Source organism: Pieris napi, chromosome 5 (assembly GCF_905475465.1).
Source record: "Pieris napi chromosome 5, ilPieNapi1.2, whole genome shotgun sequence".
NCBI classification, from domain to species: Eukaryota; Metazoa; Arthropoda; class Insecta; order Lepidoptera; family Pieridae; genus Pieris; species Pieris napi.
Genome location: NC_062238.1, coordinates 2,503,414 through 2,525,107, shown reverse-complemented (window position 1 = coordinate 2,525,107; position 21,694 = coordinate 2,503,414). Strand labels below are relative to the sequence as shown.

At 32.4% G+C, this 21,694-nt stretch overlaps 1 protein-coding gene across 4 annotated transcripts; it reads left to right on the top strand.

The window, feature by feature from the left end:
- Positions 1-338: 338 nt before the first annotated feature.
- On the top strand, positions 339-21,519 carry LOC125049951 (NADP-dependent malic enzyme). Of its 4 annotated transcripts, XM_047649505.1 has the most exons (14): positions 4,979-5,166; positions 5,448-5,496; positions 6,330-6,394; positions 7,011-7,221; positions 13,791-13,949; positions 14,501-14,682; positions 15,767-15,927; positions 16,724-16,928; positions 17,747-17,873; positions 18,442-18,667; positions 18,969-19,111; positions 19,445-19,618; positions 19,777-19,900; positions 20,236-21,519. In XM_047649505.1, exons 1-14 carry the CDS (start codon positions 5,078-5,080, stop codon positions 20,370-20,372), a joined length of 2,052 nt encoding a protein of 683 aa, XP_047505461.1. In that variant the 5' UTR covers positions 4,979-5,077; the 3' UTR covers positions 20,373-21,519. The 4 variants fall into 4 exon arrangements, with proteins under 4 accessions (XP_047505464.1, XP_047505461.1, XP_047505462.1 ...); XM_047649507.1 differs by lacking the exons at positions 4,979-5,166; positions 6,330-6,394 and adding an exon at positions 5,201-5,246; XM_047649508.1 differs by lacking the exons at positions 4,979-5,166; positions 5,448-5,496; positions 6,330-6,394 and adding an exon at positions 339-467.
- Positions 21,520-21,694: the final 175 nt, after the last annotated feature.

Below are 21,694 nucleotides of genomic sequence, written 5' to 3'. Positions count from 1 at the left end.
TTCACATACAAGGAAGCAAAGTCAAACATATTATTACATCTATTGAAATAATATGTATAGATCATTGATAGATTTGGATAGGATAGAAATTCTCGTGGAAAAATCTCGAATAATTTGTCATTAATATCCTCGTGGATCTGTAACGAAAGCGTCAATATTCCTACGACCACTGGTATTTGGGAATCCGGTTGAACACATTTTGTTATTTCTTAACGCATGTCTAAAGGTTTTCATAAAGAAACGTTTGAAAATAGTAAAATTTTAATGTTCAATCTCGATTGGAGGGAAAGTCATGGCCACCGTCTACTGATTTGTTGCAATAACATTGCGATTATAGTAAGACCTGCTTGTGCATGGCTGAGACGTATCAAACGTTTCCTTACAGTTTCGTACTATATTTATTAAGTTTAGTGATCTAAAATGGGAAATTCAGCATCACTTAAAGTTAACGACAAAAGAAAATGGCAGTAAGTTTTTACTATAAATTGTAGCGTTATGAGTAGGCATCGACCTTATATGGTTATAGACTATATTGATGTATTTTATGGATTATTATTATAACACAACCACTTAAAATAACCATTTAAGTAGCCTTAATTACGATAACTACCGACTACATATTTTCTTTTTAAGTAAAATTAACTCATGTTTTCGAGTGTGCCATAAAATATTTAGGTACATATATAAAACTAGCTGCCCCGCGAACTTTCTTTCGCCTTAATACGATTTTTTCGCTTTCCGAAACATAAACCTAAGTGCTAAATAAAACTATTTTTCAAATTTTCAAAATGAATTTGCGATTCTTTATTTATATATAAGTTTATACATAATATTATTTATATAATTTAGCATGTAAATAAATAAAACAGTTCTTCGTAAATCGGTTAAAGCATCGAATGAACAATGGACAATAACTGCATTTCAGGATAGCATTGTTAACAAAACAATATCTGAAAATGTTACTACATTTTCCTTGTTTTCTAACACCAGATACACATACATACCTACCTCCCTTCTCCTTCTATTCTCTTCCTCATACCTATCTTGTTACTTAAGATGTATATTATGCAAAAAAACGTCAATCACCTCTATTTCAGTCATTAGTGAAGCTAGGAAAGGATTGCCTACAATAAGAAGAAATAAAATAATATAACTACCAAAACTATAATCTTCAAGCCTTCTCATATATATTTTATAGACGAAGATTAATAGTGTTGATACAATCGTGAGTGTGCCATTTATTATATCGCTCACGAATTGCTGTACACATCTCACTCCTTAGTTATCAACAAGGTGAAAGATTGAAGGGTAAATTTTTTGCCAGAATACCGCAGAGTTTTCCAGAATAAAAATAATAGTAATGAGAATGCAAAAGCCTACTAGTTCTTTTCCATACCTATAATTAACTTGCGAGCCCGACAGACGTTGTCCTGTGTGATATTTCAAGCGATTACGATATTAATCAAAGTATGAAAGTACCGACTACTGCGCAGTCCAGCCGGGCTGATTTGTGAATCTAAACCATCCAGGGCTCCACCCAAACAGACACAAAAAAAATCATTCAAATCGGTCCAGCCGTTTAAGATATATATATCTAAGCTATCCTATGTTTTAAGTTAGATCAAACTACACACGGTGTGCAAATTTGTAACGTAATTATGTATTTTTAGTTTACCTCTTTAATTTTAAATACTCCAACGCACCTGTACTTTAAAATTGACAAATAATTCGAGCACCGTATTAATAAGAACACGGCCGTTTTAAAGCGTGACGACCCTGACTTAGCTGTGAAGTGTCTGCTTAATCTAATAGCATTAAGCTGAATAGGGATGTAAAAAACGAAAAAAAATAACAACAAATTCACTAAAAAGTATTTACGGCAACTATTTCTTATTTGTTTTAATTGGCTAAGGGAATTAATTTTCTTTAAATTAGTTGATGTAAATAAAAGGGCCATGAAAATATATGTATATATCAATTGATAGACAATCCTTGTGCTTACGAATGGTAATGGTACTAGGTTTTATCCTGCAATTCCTTCAATACTGTCAAAGTAGAAATACATATTCCAGATTAAATACTCTAACGTCAGAGTACATAAAGCAAAAAAGAAAGGCTTCAATTAAAGTGAATAAACCTTGAAAAATGCACATAGATACAGCAACTTCCTGCCACTTGTTTCTATCGGAAGTTGTTCACGCTTAAGCTATATATAATAAAAAAGGTTGAACAAAGCTAAGGTTAAATAAGGCTTTAAAGGTTGCTCATACACATAGCATAACTAGCATATTGATACTTGGTGCCTGTTGTATATTTTTTAATTAAATACAGGATAACCTTAGGTTAGCGCTAAACGATACAAATATTTTTTTACAATATTCAATTTATCGCAAAATTTACAGGAACTAAATTTAACTATATTTTACTATTTTTTTTACTTCACGTGTTCACAATTCATAAATATAAATCAGCCTAATTGCAGTCTTTAAATTTTCGTCTGTCAAATCGTGAAAGGTTACAGATAAATAATCTAGTTAAAATCAATGACTAATCTTCTAATATATAAAATTCTGGTGTCACAATGTTCGTCACCATACTCCTCCGAAACGGCTCTACCGATTCTGATGAATTTTTATGCATATTCAGTAAGTCTGAGAATCGGGTACTATCTATCTTTTAAACCCCTAAATGTAAGTTATTTTTTTTTAACTAAAACAATGTTTCTTAGAAATAATATACATGGCAAAACAACGTTTGCCGGGTCAGCTAGTAATATTCTATACAATGACTAATATATATATATATATATGTAATATAATAGGTTGGAACGGTGCAGTTACTATATTTTTTTTGGATAAGCGGGATAAAATCTTATCTATAATGTTCTCTATCAAAAGGACAGGATTAAAATGAAAATTGAATTAACAAAATAATATAAGAGCACTAATAATTTCCTAGAATATGTGTTGTATCGACTGCTGTATTGTTGATATACTGTCAGGCATTATTTAATTGGCAATTTGTATCTGAGTGCAATGTCGTTTAACAGTTATATTACGAACTGTAATAACGTTGTCATTATGAAAGTCATAATATTGTTTAATTTCCTCAATGCCCTTGATATCACCGAGACACGGGAGAGTCACGAAGATCGCAAAAGCGCTTAGATATGCCCTGATAACGACTTCTACTTTGTATCAAATGAAGCACTTATGTTGAATTAACCAAGAAAATCTTATGGATATATATTCAATCATGAATCAGTGGCTTACGGTGGCTTTTTTTACTATTTAATAATGTTATTCCACAGTTCTAATAAATTATATTATTAAAAACGAGATTGGTTTTTCTTATATTAATAAAAATGGCAAAGGTTTAGTTTTTTCTTATAATACAATGTTTCTGATAATAAGCCCATAGTTTTTTAATATCTGAAATCTAAATCGAAATAAAACATTATTCAATTGAATAACGTAAAATAAAATATACGGGATTGTCGATAGAGATAAGATTTCGTGATAATATTAAATTTTACCTTATAATAAAAATAGTACAATGTGTATCGCATTTTCAGATAAAGTTGTTGAGAGTTCTTTGTATGGGCCGTTTCAATTGTTAATAGCGAGACTGATTAGTCTTAGAAAATGATTGATACGTCTTCTGTTATTTTACTTTATTCCTATAATATAAAATTTTGAGATTTAGGGTTTATAACAGACGTTAGACTAAAACGTATTAGATTTGATATACGAAAGCCATGCTTATCTAAGTCAGAATCTTAGCATCATGACTAATATTCGCGAGATAGTGTCCACCACGCGACGAAAATTGCTTAGCAGGAAAAACAATTGGTTTCGTTGAAAAAAATTTACTCTTGTTTCTAAACTTTTTTATTGAATACCTATATTAAGTTTCGTCGAGGAAAAATATAACGTTATAGGAAATTTAGTGTGTACATTTATCTTATACCCAAACAAATTAGTTTATAAAATCGAGTACAGTTTATCAAATATCGTAGTCAAAACATTACACAACTGTGAAGGAATTGTAACCTGTTGCAAGTATACAGGGTGTTGGCCTAGTGGCTTCATCGTGCGAGTCTAAACTTTGAGGAAGTAGGTTCGTATACTCACTGCACCAATGGAATTTTTTGTTTTGTGCGCATTTACACTCGTACGGTGAATGAAACCTTCATGAGGAAAACGACATGTCTTAGAACCAGGAAGTTAGATTAGATTACCTAGATGCTTAATAGAAAAACAAATTATCACGAAACAGATATCGAAATCAATTTTTTTATAAGTAGATATATATCTAGTAGATACTAGGTGTAAGTAAGTCCATGAAATCGCGCTTAATAAAGATATACATATATAAGCCGTCTTATTATAATTATTAGTTCTGAATATCCATAGTTGCTCCGCTCACACTTTGAAATCGATTTTCGTTTAGTTTTTGCAATTAAATTTTTTTGTTTAAGTTTTCTTATTACCTCTTCGTGTATGTTTTGTTTGCCTCTAAGTGCTTGTCATATTAAACATTGTATTTTATTGTTTACCAATGTATCAATTTGCTAAGTGTTGGCAATAAATAAATAAATTATTAAGAGTTGCTTAAATCACAATCATTTATTGTGAAAAATTCATAGAAAAAATACCATACACAAACTCAGATTACATACAACAGATGAACCTCCAGCTCGTTTGCACCCCGTTCTTTAAGAAAAACATACATTGTGGCATAGTGGAAGGTATTATCTAGGCAAATATGGCACCAATGCAATCGTTGTTTAATAGCTGTTTTCAAAACATTTAATGAAATTTAAATCTTAAAGACTACCTTTTACGTCGACTTACTTATCGCATCTCATGCTCGCGAGGTAAAAGGTTAAAAATCACGATATAATACTGCGTTAAATTGCTTACTGATAAGTGAAATTACACTATTTAATGAGATTATCCCGGAAAATTACTCCAGTCGTCAATTAGAGAGCTCTGGCTCTGTATGGCCTCTCCTTTAGTTTCCAAACTTCTTAGTTTGCCTTCTGTTAGCAGTGATATAAAATCTCTTTTCTGAAATGGAATTCCTTTCGCGTAAAGTGAAGTCAAACGGTCAAATTGACACACGTCAAATGAATGGCGCGACTGTAGGCCTCCGAAATAAACGGTGAGAGCTTTAATTTTTCAAATATCCGTAATGAAATTATAGTGAGAAAATGGGAAAGTTCCGCATATACACAATATTAGGTATATGTTATTTAATAAATATACATTGGTAGGTAGCAATCTTGCTTGAGATGCCTTGATAAAGTTATAATTTCACATGTTCGTGGTTTATCAACCCTAAAGTATAACAGAAGAGAATGAATAAGACCCCCATAATGACAAATTTTTCTTTAACGTGGGCAGAATGTGTGTATTATTTTTAATTACTTTTCTGCTGTATAGGTTTGACGCGATCTATAAAAGGTGTCTACTTGAAGACAAGAAGAATTTGGTAACATTTTATTTGATTCGTTATTTAATTTTATAGTTAAAAATCCCCACACAGCTATTAAATGATAATTTACAAGTCATCGTTATGTAATTGCGTGGAAAGGTCAATAAAATATATCGCACTTTATGGTTTTTGATTACAATTAATAAAATTAATTTACACAGTGATTACAAGATATTACTTTTTTACAACGATGTTCGAGCTCGTTATATTTTAAATATTTTCTTTTGTTAAATAGGTTTTTTTAATAAAATAGTTAAAAAATTATTTATAACGATTACTTTACATATTACAAATTTCAATGAAAACTAGCCTGGTTTACGAGAGTAAACTTCTTTAACATGCGAATTTATTACAACATTATTTGTCTTTGGGTTGGTGGGTTACAAAAATGTACTGAAAGTCTTGCGGGGAGTAATGTACCTCCAAGTGTGCTCCAAGAACTCAGTTTCTATGTACCTATGGGATATGTGCGACGGCGAAGGACAAGGTTGTTTGCCATACCAAGGGCTAGAACCAGTCTGTTGCACAGATCTCCGTTGTCCAAGACGTTGCGCCTACTGAATGTCTCCGACACTATCAACATATTTATATGTTCACTGATATTGTGTATAATATGTGTTTAATATTATATTTTTTTCTCGAATTTATCGTATTGGCATAGTCTATAATATCTATCTATATAATCTATGTATTTATGTAAAAGTTTTACATATGTCTCCAGAGCCAACTAGAACTTTTGAAAGGTTTAAGTAATAATCAATCTTTGTTCGTATGAATAGGGTCGCTATTTTCCACCAATCTGTCTTTGAGTTTGAAATATCTTTTTTCAGCAAATGACGTGCCCTTGTGAAAGGGAAGGGCAGTGTGTACTCGAGAGTAGTCTGTTTAGGAATAGGTAGGCCTCGTTTCATTTTGAATATCATTACATTTTTCAATATTGATATTATCCAAATCATTTCTTTCTCAGATAGAATTTGCCTTCCGCGGCTTGGATTTTTTTCATAAGTAAAGTAAGCTTTTGGAGTTTCGACTGCAATTGTAAATAACGCACAATGTATAAATAATACATGTACTTATTCTGAATCTTTATTGATCTTTTTCATATTTTTTGCCTAAATTGTATTTTGACGTAGGTAGTATTAGATCATTATAATTATTGTTTGGCATTATAATTACGTATATACACTAAGCTGAACATAAATTATAACTCAAGTAACTCATTTAAATCATATAGTTATTATCCTTCCTTCCTTATTTTTGTGGTCTCTAGATCTGTACCTACTCATGCCCAGTCAACTAATTAACTTAGAATACTTAAATTTTTATAATAAAATTTATATTTCTTATGAAGTAGGTCAGAAAATTTGAAAATGCCTATCAAATAACCACAAAACATGATAGTTCTGATAGTAAGGTTACCGACCTAGCGCCATCTCTTATCACGGGCAGGAAACCGCATATCGTGGTTGATATCTCGGTATGATGTGCTGAAAATTTTCCTGCTTTCCCAGGAGTGAATCGGCGATGAGTCCAGCGCCCCCCGCGCCGCGTGACAAAACTCGCGTACCATTCATTGCTGGCAAACAGTCGCTTGCTGCCAGTGATTGGACGTGTACGTACGAAATGGATCGCGATCGCATTGGTGTTTGGGGCTCCGGGGACGGGCAATCCAATAGCCGGTTATCCGGGCTCGACCGTCTGAAACATCCGGGACTAAACAAGGTAAGTTGCATACTACGTTTAGGTCTTGTTGGGCATAATAATTATTGCGGAAGTATCCGTCAGCTGTACTATTGTCATAACAGTGATAATATTCAACTAATCTTTGACGTTAGTATGAATAATGCAAAAATACAAGTTCACGTGGTGTCAACAAACTTTAATTATTCGAGTAATTCATCAAATTGAATGTTGGAATATTTTATTCAAACTAACTATTGTATAAAAAATTTAATATAGCAAATACACGTCCCTTGGTATGAAATCAGTTAATAACGTGTGGTAGGTTAGATGTTATTACTATGGTTGCATTATGTAATATGAATTCATATTGGGCTCAAAATATAACGTGGTATCAACCCTCACAGTATAATCAATAATTCTAGTACTTCAATGCACATTCACCCTACCACGTAAGGGTTGGTCCAAAAAAGGGGATAGTAAAAAACGGGGTACTTAAATATTTAACTTAATATAAAGTGCTTTAGACTATTTATTGCATTTGTCATTATTTATTGATTGTAATTCACACAGTTGTCATAATTGTATAGTGTTTTAGTAAAAACAATGGCTTACGTTTTAGTTATATAAATATATTTTTTTCAAGGAATAAATATTACAACAGAATATATTTTTAATCAATGATTACTTGAATTATTTATTATATTTTATGTTGTTAATAATAAAGTTGTTAACTAAGATTAGTTGAGTATAGACAGTAGACGCGTTTTTAAACTTTGAACACATAAAACTTACTGAACTGAAAATAATATATATGAAAAACTATGAGAAAACAAGAAATTCTCTATTTTACCTATTTCTGTCTATTAAGTGTGTATATACTAGTAAATTTAGGCCGACAACGCACTTGCGTGCATTCTGGCAGGTGAGTGGCTATCACTAGGTGTGCCTTATGTTAGTATCTGACCTGTTCTGAATTTAAAAAAACATCGATTTTATTTAATTTTAGTTTAAATAAATAATATGGGTTTGTTCGAGGAAATCTTAACTACACAATTAATGAAATAGGTTCTCCTTTAAAATAATAACATGTTTATAACAACATTCACAATGCGTCTTTTACACACACATACGCAATATTTACAGAAGTACCTACGACGATTCAGGTTCAAGACCGTAAACATCTTAATAATTCTTAGCAAATACTTTTGTTGTTGTTTACAAATTCATGTACTTGTTTCATTTATCGCCTCTTAATTTTACATCAACGAATGCAACACTTCGAGATCACGATGACACTACAAAACTAGTGTTAGCGTGATGTACTAATCTAATAAGGGAACTACCATCTGTAGAAATTTATTATTTACCTTTGAATTGAGTCACTATTAATTCTAATACAAACTATGACCTTAAGAATACAAGTCGAATTTAAAATTAAAAGCGAGACAATGGTGAATTAAATTAAACAGGCAATCGTGAAAAGCGGATGTACAAGATTTAAACGATTCAATATTTGCTTTTTATGTCCACAGTAGAAAAACCTTTGTTGTGAAGGGATGTTGAAGTATATCGGTTCGAATAGGAAACAGGAAACGTCGATTATGTCCGTGTTGAATTTAATTTTCTTTTCTTATACCAATTCAATGTTGTATGCCTCGTTTTATGTTATTTATTAGTTTTAATTATGTTGCTACCGTACACGTAAAGCAACTAATATTTATAATAAAATGTCTATTTTTAAGAGGCTATAGCTGTTTACTGGTAAATACTATGAAAACGGTTTAATATTCCAATGATTGCTTAATACAAAGTTCCTCATAATAGTAGGTTATATTTATTAAAACTGGCTTGGCTAAATATTTGCTATATATAGTCTAACATAGGCTAGTTTACATGCGTATTTTCTATCCAGTATCCACGCATCGTTTTGTTTTTCTAATCAACGTTATCAGATATGATACGAAATGAGTGCTTTGTTCAAATTGGCGTTGCAGTATCCGTGATTAGTACAAAACATGATAGTGCCATACCAGATATACTGATCTAGTGTTAGGATCAGTTGCCATGGTTACCAGATTACAATGGATAGGTGGATTTACTGAGTTGTCTTTGTAAAGTGGTTTCGGTTAGCGGTGATGATTGACAGGTTAAAGTGATGCAAAGCATATTTTATGTTGATAATAATTTTGCGTTGTAATAGGTTATTCTAAGTCTGTATAGGCGCGAGTTTCTATTTCTACATTTTAAGATTTATATAATAGATTACATTTTTAATTAGTTTTTACGAATGTCATTTGTTTTATCAAATGATTTGATTTGATATTTGTTGATTGCGGTGTAATACAATCAGATATACCTACGTTATAATACGCCATACGATGATTATGCATAAAATATTTCTAAATTATTAACTTATAATTCGATTATAAAGAATTTTCGTATGTAGTACGTATTTTTGTATTCAAAAGCCCCTTTTATTGTGAGAGAAAAGCAAAATAATTATTTTAATCGGTTACAATTTATCGCACTCGGGTCGAGCCTGAAATTTATCACTCACTTAGAGAAGCTCTTCAGTAGCTCAAATATCTGAAGTATTAACTTAATCATTTACCATTTGTATGTGTTATTGTTGTATAAAATCGTTTTAAATTTCAGTATTGAAAATCTATAACGTTGTATAAATATTGATAATAATTACGAGCACCGCTCGCGCTGTAATATCTATTTAAAAATTAAAGTAAATGAATATCGATTGAAAACGCAGCTGTTCGCTCAGTATTGCAGTTTCAATTGAAGCTTCAATTTCAAAGGAAGGTTGAACGCAATCTCTTATAAATAACATACTGCTATACATTATAAGTGGAATATGGAACGTGATTGGTGGCAACTAACACCCCGACGTGAAATCTACTCGGTTCCGGATTGCCTAGCAGCTCATGATTCACGGGTAATTTATATTTGGATAATGCAACATGTTGTGAAATGTTCAAAATCTTAAATCATATACTTACTTGAAAGTGTCTATTGTGTAATTGAATCTTACGTTGGCGTTAATTAATTTTCATTAAATTTGGTTGAATAAAATTGTTGCACTTAGCATCAAATTACGAAATGATATTTTTTTTTTATCGGTAAACTTTTGGTCTACCATTCATATGAAATTGGTTCATAATTAAGTTCTGATGTTTTATTGATTACTTTTATTTAATATAGATACCGTCAATAGCGCACGGTACAGTAATAAGTAATTTATAAATATATTCTGAAAAGATAGGAGCTTGTAGTTTATTGTTTATCAGAATGCCAAATCATAAAATGACTGCTTCACGACTGATTTGAGAGCGACCGCCGATGCGAAAACCGCTGTGTGAGTTTGTTAAGTGAGTTACAGAATCGCAGGGCAGGTGTTAAAGCGAAATTACTCATCACGTTACGTGTTATGTAAATCGTTGAATTGTTTATGATACTGGAAAGTTACGGACAATAAAGGTATTTTAAGAATTTATAAATATAAATGTATTGCGGTGTTGAAGGTCACAAAATAGCGTTGCCAGATTTTTTTTATTGCCAAGGCGGGATTTTGGAACTTTTGGAGTTAAAAAAGCGGGACTCTTTCGTCGAAAGCGAGACATAATAACTAAACGTGATATTTTAAATCCGATTTACCCTATCGTTAAATACTTGTCTTCTTAATAAAAAAAACAAAACCAAACCAAAAAAAACTATTCATTAGACAAATATGGCGTTTCAAACAATAGTCAGAATTCTGAGGAATGAGTATTACAAATTACAATAAGAGAATAATTTTTCATAATACTTATTCTTGGTATTTTTGTGAAGATTTCACTTATTTTAAAGTTTCCTCTTCCTCTTTAATAAAGGTGACAAACTCTTCACAGGATAGCTATAGATTAATCTAGATGAGTAGCTTTAATTTACAGACAATTTGTTTCTGGCCCGCCCATTTAAATTATAATTTATCTGGGATACATGGCATGGAAGCAGTTTGATGTTGCGATATCTAATATGAAAGATAGTAGTTAGTAGTACATATTCTTGGTATCTTTTTTGGTAGCTGTTAAAAGATCTGGTGCCATTTCTGTGCATGGCAGTGGTGTGTTGAGTGACGGTTGAGTTAACCCCAAAAAGCGGGAAAAAGCCTGTCCCGCGCGGGACATTCCATTTTCATTAAAAAATCGGGCCGTTCCGCAAAATCGTATGGCATCGCTGTCACAAATATATGTATTCCAGTATTTGAAAATACTAAAGTAACGTGGACACGCGCTTTTTTTAATAGAACAAGCTGAAGGCTCATCTGATGTTAAGTGATACCGCCCATGGACACTCAATGCCAGACGGCTCGCCAGTGCGTTGCCGGCGTTACTCTTGACGTGAGACGTGCGTCATTATTATTTAGGATTAATTACGATTTACCGAATATCTGCCGTGTCGGTTTGAATTTAAATGTTTCTATAACCGTTTACAACACCTCATCTAACTAGAAAATCATAAATGTTTTAAGTTTAAGGATGCTTTGGCTCAAACATTTCAGAGTTTACATAATTACTTCTACATTCAAACAACGTTGTTAAATTTAAACTTTTGTAAGAGTAATGTGGCAATATTAGAGAGTTTTTCAATTTTAATTACTTTAAATTACGTCCGGAAATTCCGCTCGTATGTGCTATATTAAATTAAATTGTGAAATATAATTTCATAGGGAACATGTTTTAACTGTCTTATATTGTAATTTATAGATTATGTTTTCATAAGACAGTGTAAATGTAGGCATTATGTCGTACCTATTACTTGTGAACGCGGTCGGCGACTAAGATAAAATAAAACATTTATGATTTTCTTGTTAGATAAGTTGTTGTAAGTGGTTTTGATACAAAAATTTAAGATAAATAATGTTTTCATTTTAAATATCTTTGTTATTAATTAATATTTTTTTTGTAAATGAGCCTTACAAAGTCGCAAAAGATGAGTTAGTGTTTAAATCCAATAGATTTTTCTAGTGGATAGATATGTAATAGAGAAGTCAACCTGCGTATTACACCTTTTAAAGGTTATATTGGAATACATTCTCGTAACTTTTAAAAAGAATTTTGTTCTAGAACATAGTGTTCGAGCCCTCAAGCAAGGTTGGTCAGATAATTAGAGAGTACCGTGTTATGTGGCCTTATATGATTATTATATACAGATCAATGCCGATATATAAGCCGCCTGAAGCTATGGCCTACATATGTGGTGTTGGCTAGGTGTATATTTTATCGATTTTATAAACGTTGAGTCATAATGTTTAGATAGTATCGGACATATCGGATATTGTTTAGATAGTATGTGAGAGCCCATTATTTAGCGTTTTTAGGGTTAAATTTTTGTTGGATAGTTAATAACCTAAAATTTGTATTTGTTGATTACTATTAAGATCAAAGAACTGATTTAACCAATAAAAACTGATTGATCTCAATAAAAATACAAGAAAGATGGTGTGCCTGTTACCCGAAGTTAATTAAAAAAGATCTATAAAAACGATTGTGAAACATATATTTCAGTCATGTATGAAAATGCCTTTTGTATGTAAAATACAGACATTGTATTATATTAAATATATCTGAAAATTTAGCTGAGTATTTCATGAGCTTGTTTTATTATATAGGTTTAGACCAGTGGTACTGGTTTAAAGTAGACGGCGCGTTGGACATAAAAGCAGTTTAATAGGATTTTATTGCGTTTCATAACTAAGCATATTATTGAATGGTAGCTCCTTGCTTATATAAAACAAAAATGTGTTCATTCCATAGTGGAATTACTGGATATTTTAAATAACTACGAAATATGGGACTAATGTCTTACCGATTGCTTTTACCGTGCGAGGTGAATCAAAGGTCACTTGCGGTCACCTTGATGACGTCACCATCAGCTGATACTTCCGCGAGGCCCGGTTTCGCACGTACGCGTGTCAAGGACATATAAAATTGAACACGTCATGGGTATTGTTAAATTATAATTTTTAAGGAAAAGGAATGCGTTTAAAGCAGACGTCATGAATAAGGATAAATGTAAAGAATCAATTTGCTTTAAATATTTCATTTTAACTATATAGGCCAATATACGGATATGAATATATATATAATATGCGCTATAGAGGTATTTGTACGCAGGCCGGCTTGTTGACATTTTTACGTTGTTTTCATACGCGCAAATTTTCCACGCAATTTTGAACGACGAAAAACAACGCATTAAATTGAATTGATCTTTTAGTGATGGTAATGTAATGCATATTTTTGTAGTAATTTTGTTCTACTATGAGCTGATCCTGATTCGATTTGTTAAACAATAACATTTAAAAACAGTTGTTAACGCATTGAACGATGTACATTGCGGGCTTAAAAGATTAACATGTCTCATAAAATAATCTACAATTGAACAGACTGAACGAAAACCTTCCATTACATCATTTGGTATAATTTAAAGTACTTAACGATAAAAATATTTTTTTTTTACACGACCTCTTACTGTCGGGTCTGTTTCGGCACTCTGGTGTGACCCGTGGAAAGTGATATACAAATAAAAAATGTTCTAAAGTCTTACTTATTTTTTAGGGAATGGCGTTCAGTATCGAAGAACGTCAAGTTATGGGAATCCATGGTCTTTTACCACCCAGGGTCAAGTCACAAGAGGAGCAAGTTCATCTGTGCAAGCTTTCAATCGAAAGATATGAAGATCCCCTGAACAAGTACATCTATCTTATGGGATTATTGGTAAGATTTTTTTTCTATAAATATAAAAAAAAAATTTACAAACATTAGCTTTAGTAGTAACCATTTCACTTCGAAACTGGGGAATAGCATTATAATTGAATTCAAAACTTATAGGCTTCCTAAGTCAAAGTTTTACGAATCACGTTTTAAAATTGAATTCATATTGTCATTTTTGAGTTTAAGTCTAGCTTGTATAACACTTATTATCAGTGGCGTAACAATAGGGTGGCGGGGCTCGCAAAATAATGGGGTCCCGACCCAAGAGGGCCCGTGACCAAGAGATATTATGTTCTATGGATCAATGTGAAGTCTCCAATACGCATTGGGCTAGCGTGGGGACTATAGACCATTCCCTCTCGCCTAAGAGAGGAGGCCTATGGCCATTACTGTGACATATACAACGTGTAATTTAGTAGGCCGAAAATCTCTTATAAAATTAAACTGAGTACAACGTGACCCCATCAAAAGAATTTGCCACGGGCCCCAGATGATATAGTTACGTCACTGGTTGTTATTGAAAGCTTCTGCAACTGTTAATCATTGTTATTCAGGACCGCAACGAACATCTATTTTATCGCTTCGTGGGTGAGAATGTAGCGGACATGATGCCGATTGTCTACACACCCACAGTAGGTCTCGCCTGCCAGAAGTATGGACTTGTGTATCGCCGTCCCAGAGGGCTTTTCATCACCATTCACGATAAGGGTCACGTTTACGATATACTTAAGAACTGGTAAGATATTATTTGTTTTTACTTCGAATTTCTATTTGTTATAAGTATGTTATTTATATTTTATCCCATAGAAAATTGGCAAATATCTTAAAAGCCTCTTATCAAATCCTTTGACTAAAGTGTTTGCAAGAATCATGTGACCCAGTTTCATCTGAGCGTAATAAAAGGCCAAAAGTTTGTTTGATTACAAAGAACTTCGTAGCTCCGTCTTTGTTTGGTCACTCATGTTAGACCAAAATCTTCAACAATAAGAAAAATTTCTAATTTTGAAAGCGCGTTATTATCTATATTAATGCTTGATATGATCAATAAAACTGACTCAGAAACGTTTCTTACCTTTGATTAATACCTACTACTACGTAGGAATATACTAAACTAACTTCATAGCATTTTCATTGGATTTAATAATACGTGTTCCTGCATTTATAAAATATTATTTATATTATTTTAATAAGTGTTGATACGACCTAACTTAATATTTATAAATGGTATTGAATATTACGATTTCTATTATCAAGATCTTTTTGTTCTAACATCCATTGTATATTAAATACCAAATTTTGGTGTGTGAAAAATCTTTTACCAAAAAACTTCTAATCTTCACATAAACAAAGTACTTGATTGTTGTATATGGAAAATAATTAAAAAACTAAATAAAATGGGCAAAATTGTATACGTAACGTTCGTATTAATATATTCATAGTAGTGTTTTGAGGTAGATTATTGTTTAATAAGCAATTTTTTAAGAAAGCTTGAAGCTTTTGCGTACAAGTGAACCCAAAATTTGATTAAAACACAGGTCGAAACCCCTTTCTCTGGAGAGTCGCATCGTTATTAAAGCGATTAATTTCTCCCCCAATGTGTACTTCACGCTTTATAGCTATTAATTCTGTCGATAAAAGCCTGTAGTCCAAATCAAAAGTACAATTAGGGCAAATGCATTAAGAATATAGACACTGTTATTGTCTATGCTCTCATTACAATTATTGTGAATACTAATAATTCAGATATGAAAATGTATATATACAACTATGAACTAATCAAATACGATCTACGATATTCACAATGTTTTTGCTGTTTTTAGGCCGGAAACGGATGTCCGAGCAATCGTAGTAACTGATGGTGAACGTATTCTTGGATTGGGAGATCTCGGTGCATGTGGTATGGGCATTCCTGTGGGAAAGCTGGCTTTGTACACAGCTTTAGCTGGTATCAAGCCGCATCAATGTTTGCCAATTACCCTCGGTAAGTTTAATTTTGTTTTAGAGTTATATTGAGTCGATACTAGCGTAATCGTTAATTGGATTTTTTCTTTTTTCTACTTAATATTCAAATTAATTTACACACAAGAATTAAAAAGATATGAAAACCGGTTTTTTTATTACTACAGTATATCAATTAGGGTTTTATATAGTTCAATTTCCATAGTTGTATTCTTTGTAAACAAAAAGGTTTTGTCTTTATGATATACTTTCCAAACTAGTTGGATCTCTGACACAGTGTAAACTTACCTCTTTATCTATAAAAATTAAAAAGGCCATATACCATTTAAAATAAAATATTTAACAATCTCTCTTTTTATCACAGTATAAATACAATTTGATAGAAAGAGAAAAAGCTAAATTAGTGTTTGGTTAAATTCTGTTGGCGTTCATTGACCATGAACACAATCGTATATAAATAAAAGTCGGCGAAAAGATTATGAATTTATTAAAAAATATTTTATTGTGTAGGCTCTAGAACTTTCCTTGTTTAAAAATCAATGTAATATGAATTAGCCGTTTTCATTAGCGTGATCGAATCGCATTCACCACTAACCATTGTGCGCTGAGAGCTTAACTAATTAACTAATTTATCAACTAAACAAAAAATTTGAGGTGTTAGATCATATACTTATTCTAGTGTTCAGAAGTAAATTTAGAATTGGATTTTAGCATATTTAATTATCGTAATTGGAACGTCACCTATGCTAAGATGTTATATCTCATGGCAAAGATATCGTGTAGTTCTCTCAGCTTTTATTAGTAGTATTTTTCAATAGATGTCGGCACAAATACACAAACAATGCTGGACGATCCCCTATACATCGGTCTGAAACAGCGTCGCGTTCGTGGAGCGCCCTATGATGAGTTTATAGATGAGTTCATGAAGGCTGTTGTGCGCCGATTTGGACAAAACTGCCTCATACAGTTTGAGGACTTTGGTAATGCAAATGCCTTCCGCCTACTCGAAAAGTATCGTGGCAAGTGAGTATAGAACTACAATATAATATTGGTTGAATTAATCGTAGATCAATAATATTTAAATAATCACTGTCTAAGTTTAAAATAAAAAATAAATCAATGGCGCTACAACCTTTTTAGGTCTGGGCATCAGATATCTGTATATGTCATCATCATTTGTCAATCTAATAGGCAAGTAGGTGATCAGTCATCAGCCTCCTGTGCCTGACACGCGCAGTCGACTTTTTGGGTTAAGGCAAGCCGGTTTCCTTGCGATTTTCTTATTCACTGTTCGAGCGAATGTTAAATGCGCATATAGAATGAAACTCCATTGGTGCACAGCTTGCGACCAACACTGTCTAAGTTTCACCGTGACAAACTTACTATATAAAAATAATAAGAGGAACACGAGAAATATTCACTATCAAAAAAAATTATTGCCATAATAAATAAATATCTTTTATATTATCAGTCACATTTAAAAATAGATTCGATATGATAATTGATAGATATTGAATTATTTTAATATATATGTATTATCTAATCAGAGGCCGCTTAAAATTACTCCGTTCGATTCCCTACATAAAAGGTATATGAGATCTTCACTGCCTCCATGGCTTAACGCGTAAAGTCGAATCGGTTGGTTCGATACTTGGCGAAACAATAATCGTATAGCGTTGATAGGCAAAGCTTTAATACTTTGCCTTGAAAAACGATCAATGAAACAGGCACTACTATTCATATTTTGACAACTTTTAAAAATTCTTCTCATTTTTTTACCTGTATGAGAAACCATGCTAATTGTACGTAGTACGTTTTTACAATGAATAATAAATACACAGATACTGCACATTCAACGATGACATCCAAGGAACAGCGGCAGTGGCCGTGGCAGGTCTTCTGGCCAGCTTGAGAGTGACGGGCAAGAAGCTGTCGGAAAATGTCATTGTTTTCCAGGGAGCTGGAGAGGTGAGAAATGCTTTTTTTTACCTCGAAATACAACAAGGCAAACACGTCTGCCGTCATCTTTTTTAAGCATATTGGTGAGGAGCATTCTTTACCTTCTAAATCTTGTTCTGATAGGAACTGAAGGTTTTTCGTTATAGGATTTACAAACAGACACAGAGGTATTTTTGGAATATTTATATGTAAAGATATTTGATAAATATTATTTTGTGTGACAAGCTCTGACAGATAAAAGAGACATACACGAATACAAATATTAAACAAAACAATGAAATAATACGTTTAGTAAATAATAAAATACTAAACGAAAATCGTATTTTAAAGTGTGAAGGGACCAACAATGAATATTCGAACCTAGAATATTTAACATTTAATAATTTACATTGAAATAAATACAACTAATTATTTAAAAAATCTGCTAGATAAGATTGTTTTACGGCTCATAGATTTTCTACCAGACAACATAGAAAAATTGATCTAAATCTGATATACAAAGACAAGAAAACTCCAAAACCTAATACGTTTTTGACATATAAGTTGGCAAGTTCTAACTCTGAATTGTGTTTTACAGGCATCCTTAGGTATTGCAGGGCTATGTGTGATGGCGATGATGGCCGAAGGTACAGAAGAAGCCGTGGCTCGCAGTCGTATCTGGATGGTGGACTCCAAGGGTCTGATCGTGAAGGATAGGCCTGAAGGTGGTCTTAATGAGCACAAGGCGAAGTTTGCCAAGGATCACCCACCTGTCCGTACCTTAGCTGAAGTTGTCAGTTTGGCTAAGCCATCCGTGCTTATTGGTGAGTTGGTATCAATACAAAACTATTGTTTACACTTAAAAATACAGTGTTTATGCTTATTTTAATATACATATATAAATTACGCGTCACGTTGTTTGTCCGCTAAGGACTCCTAAACCACTTAACCAATTTCAATCGATTTGCACACCGTGTGTTGTTTGATCTAACTTAAAAGATATGACGTGTGTGTCACTGAACGAAAAAAAAAAAATTGTTGAGAGTACACAAGGCTTTTTTTGGGTCATTAAATGGTCTTAGGTAAAATAAATAGGAATACATTCAAAGAGATTATGGCGTTTAGGTGCTGCTGCAATTGGTGGTGCGTTCACACCCGAAATCCTTCGGTGTATGGGGGAAAATAATGAGAAACCGGTCATATTTGCCTTGTCCAATCCGACCAGTAAGGCTGAGTGCACCGCGGAAGCCGCCTACTCCAATACTGACGTGAGTCAAAATTTACACATTTAGTATCTGATTTCAAGACTAGTTTCATTAAACTATAATTACATAGATTAATTTAAGCCTGCCTTTAGATATTATTGTTTGGCATTAATCAATGTAAATTACAAATAAAAAAAAATCTTTTTAATAATAGATATTAATTAATTTGGAGTAAACAATTTTAGTATATACTGAGTATAAATAGACTGCTCGTATTTATATTGGCACCAACATTGAATTAAAAATATTTTAAGGAGATTAGAGAGTTAAAAGTGTTGACTACAATTACAAATATATATATATATAATATGTGCTAACTAATATTGGATATTGTAGGACCGTGCAATATTCGCGTCCGGCTCTCCGTTCCCGGAATACCGCGCTAAAGACGGACGTATATTGCGTCCGGGACAAGGAAACAACTCATACATCTTCCCAGGACTGGCACTTGGCATTATTTGCGCGGGAATAGTTGATATTTCTGAGGACTTCATGCTGCTCGCTGCGGAGGTAATATTTAATTAAATATTTTAAAGGTTTAAGTTTTCTTTATTCTTTTTACTTTATTTTGTCTCAGAAATCGAAGCCATAAACCGAAATACAAATTTAGATTCGGCTTGGGCACAATATTTATGAATCATAAATTTTTTATATACATCGTATTCTAGGCTCTCGCTGAAATAGTCTCAGATGATGATCTGAGCCAAGGCAGTCTGTACCCACCTCTAAAGGACATTCAGAACTGTTCAGTCAAGATTGCAAAGAAGATTGTGGAGCACGCGTACAAAACTGGTGAGTTTTGGCTAAATAAATATTTTTCGTCTTTATAAATTTGATTAATAGATTTATGACTGTAACGAACAATTTCAAAAACTCTTCGACCGATTTAAATTATATTAATTTGGGCAGGGACAAGCCTAGACTTTTATTAAAAGTTCCATTTTGAAAAAAATAGATTTTCTGAGCCATACAAATATTTTATTTATGTATGAAGTAATTGTACATAAATTAATAAAGCACATAAAAAAACAACGAAAGGGGAAAAATGGTTTAACATGACACACAATCAATATGCACCTATTATATCATTGGGACAGAATCACAATATCTAATATAATATTTTTTAGGTAAAGCCTCGGTGCAACCCCAGCCTGACGACACGGAAGCCTTCATCCGAGGTCAAATGTATGACGTTCGATACTCGCCCGCGGTACCCTCTGTATATGGCTGGCCTAACGGCGAACCACATGTGCAACAAATGTAATTTTGCTTACTCCCCTTAATACATTGCTACATCTATTAATATGATTTTGAATGGCCCGAGTTTAAATTATATTTATAGATAATTCAAAATATAATAAGACACTTTATAACGCCCAATATTACTACTGGTTTAATAACCCATCAATTGAGTAGCATTGTTTAAGCAACTTTTATAAATGCTTTATCGTCGCTGTAGAATGATAACCTCGTATGTCCAGAGAACCAAACATTACAGGAAACAAAAACAATATATTGATAATATACATAAGTTCTTCATGATTTTGCCAGATAAATGAGTCTAAAATAAAAAATAAATGGTTTTTGAGATTCGAAGTTATCAATCTAGTGACGTTATGTCAAAATTCGGAACGATTTTTCAGGGCCATTTCATGTATGTATTTATTTGTTAACGAAGACTACTTATTATTATTGCAAACTCTTACATCTGTCAAAATCAAACTAATCCGTCAAGAGTTTGACAGATGGATTAGTTTGCACTTCACTCTGAATCATAAGCTTATGAGTGCGTCTTTATTTCTTATACCACGTAAATACACCCATGGTTAGTGGACTCAGTTTCCACAGTTAGACTTTCATTAGGTCCGTTGTGGGTATAATATTAACAGTATCATTTTAACTATTGTTTATCTCCTTTTATCGCAGTGTGAACACAATTTGACAGAAAGAGACGAAAGGGTGCAATTTAACCGATTTTGTTATTAATATAATCATAAGGAAATCTCTTTTCGTCTTGCTCACAGCTTTTAATTGTACCATTATAATATGGTCTGCTTTTGTATGAACAACGGGCTGCTTAAGATGTAAATGTTGTCCATTGAAATATTTGTAATTTTCTTACCGTTTCACAATTTTTAGAATATAATGGTACTTAAATTTTTGTAATCGCCTTTTGGTGTTTTATAAATTAATTTTATTACTGTGATAGTAGTGGAATCTTTGGAAATAAACATTCCGAGTATTATTGTCAAAGATTTTAAATTATTGATAATATTGTTTAAACCATTTTGACCAAATATCTGAACTTTAGTGAACTAAACTATTTATTTGCTAAATGTTAGAGATATTTTAATTTAATGAATGACTGCAAATGTATTTGTAAATTTTTAATAAAGAAAATTTATAACCAACAGATTTTTTCTTAAATAAACATACATGTAAGATCTGTGTTCTTTTTAACTACTCTATGCATGAGACTGCCCTAACCGTTAACATTATAAGCTTAATGTGTAGGAGTTCAGCCTTCTGCACATTTTCAGAGAGTTACATTTTGTTGTGGGTTTAGACTGATGTATTAGGAATTTT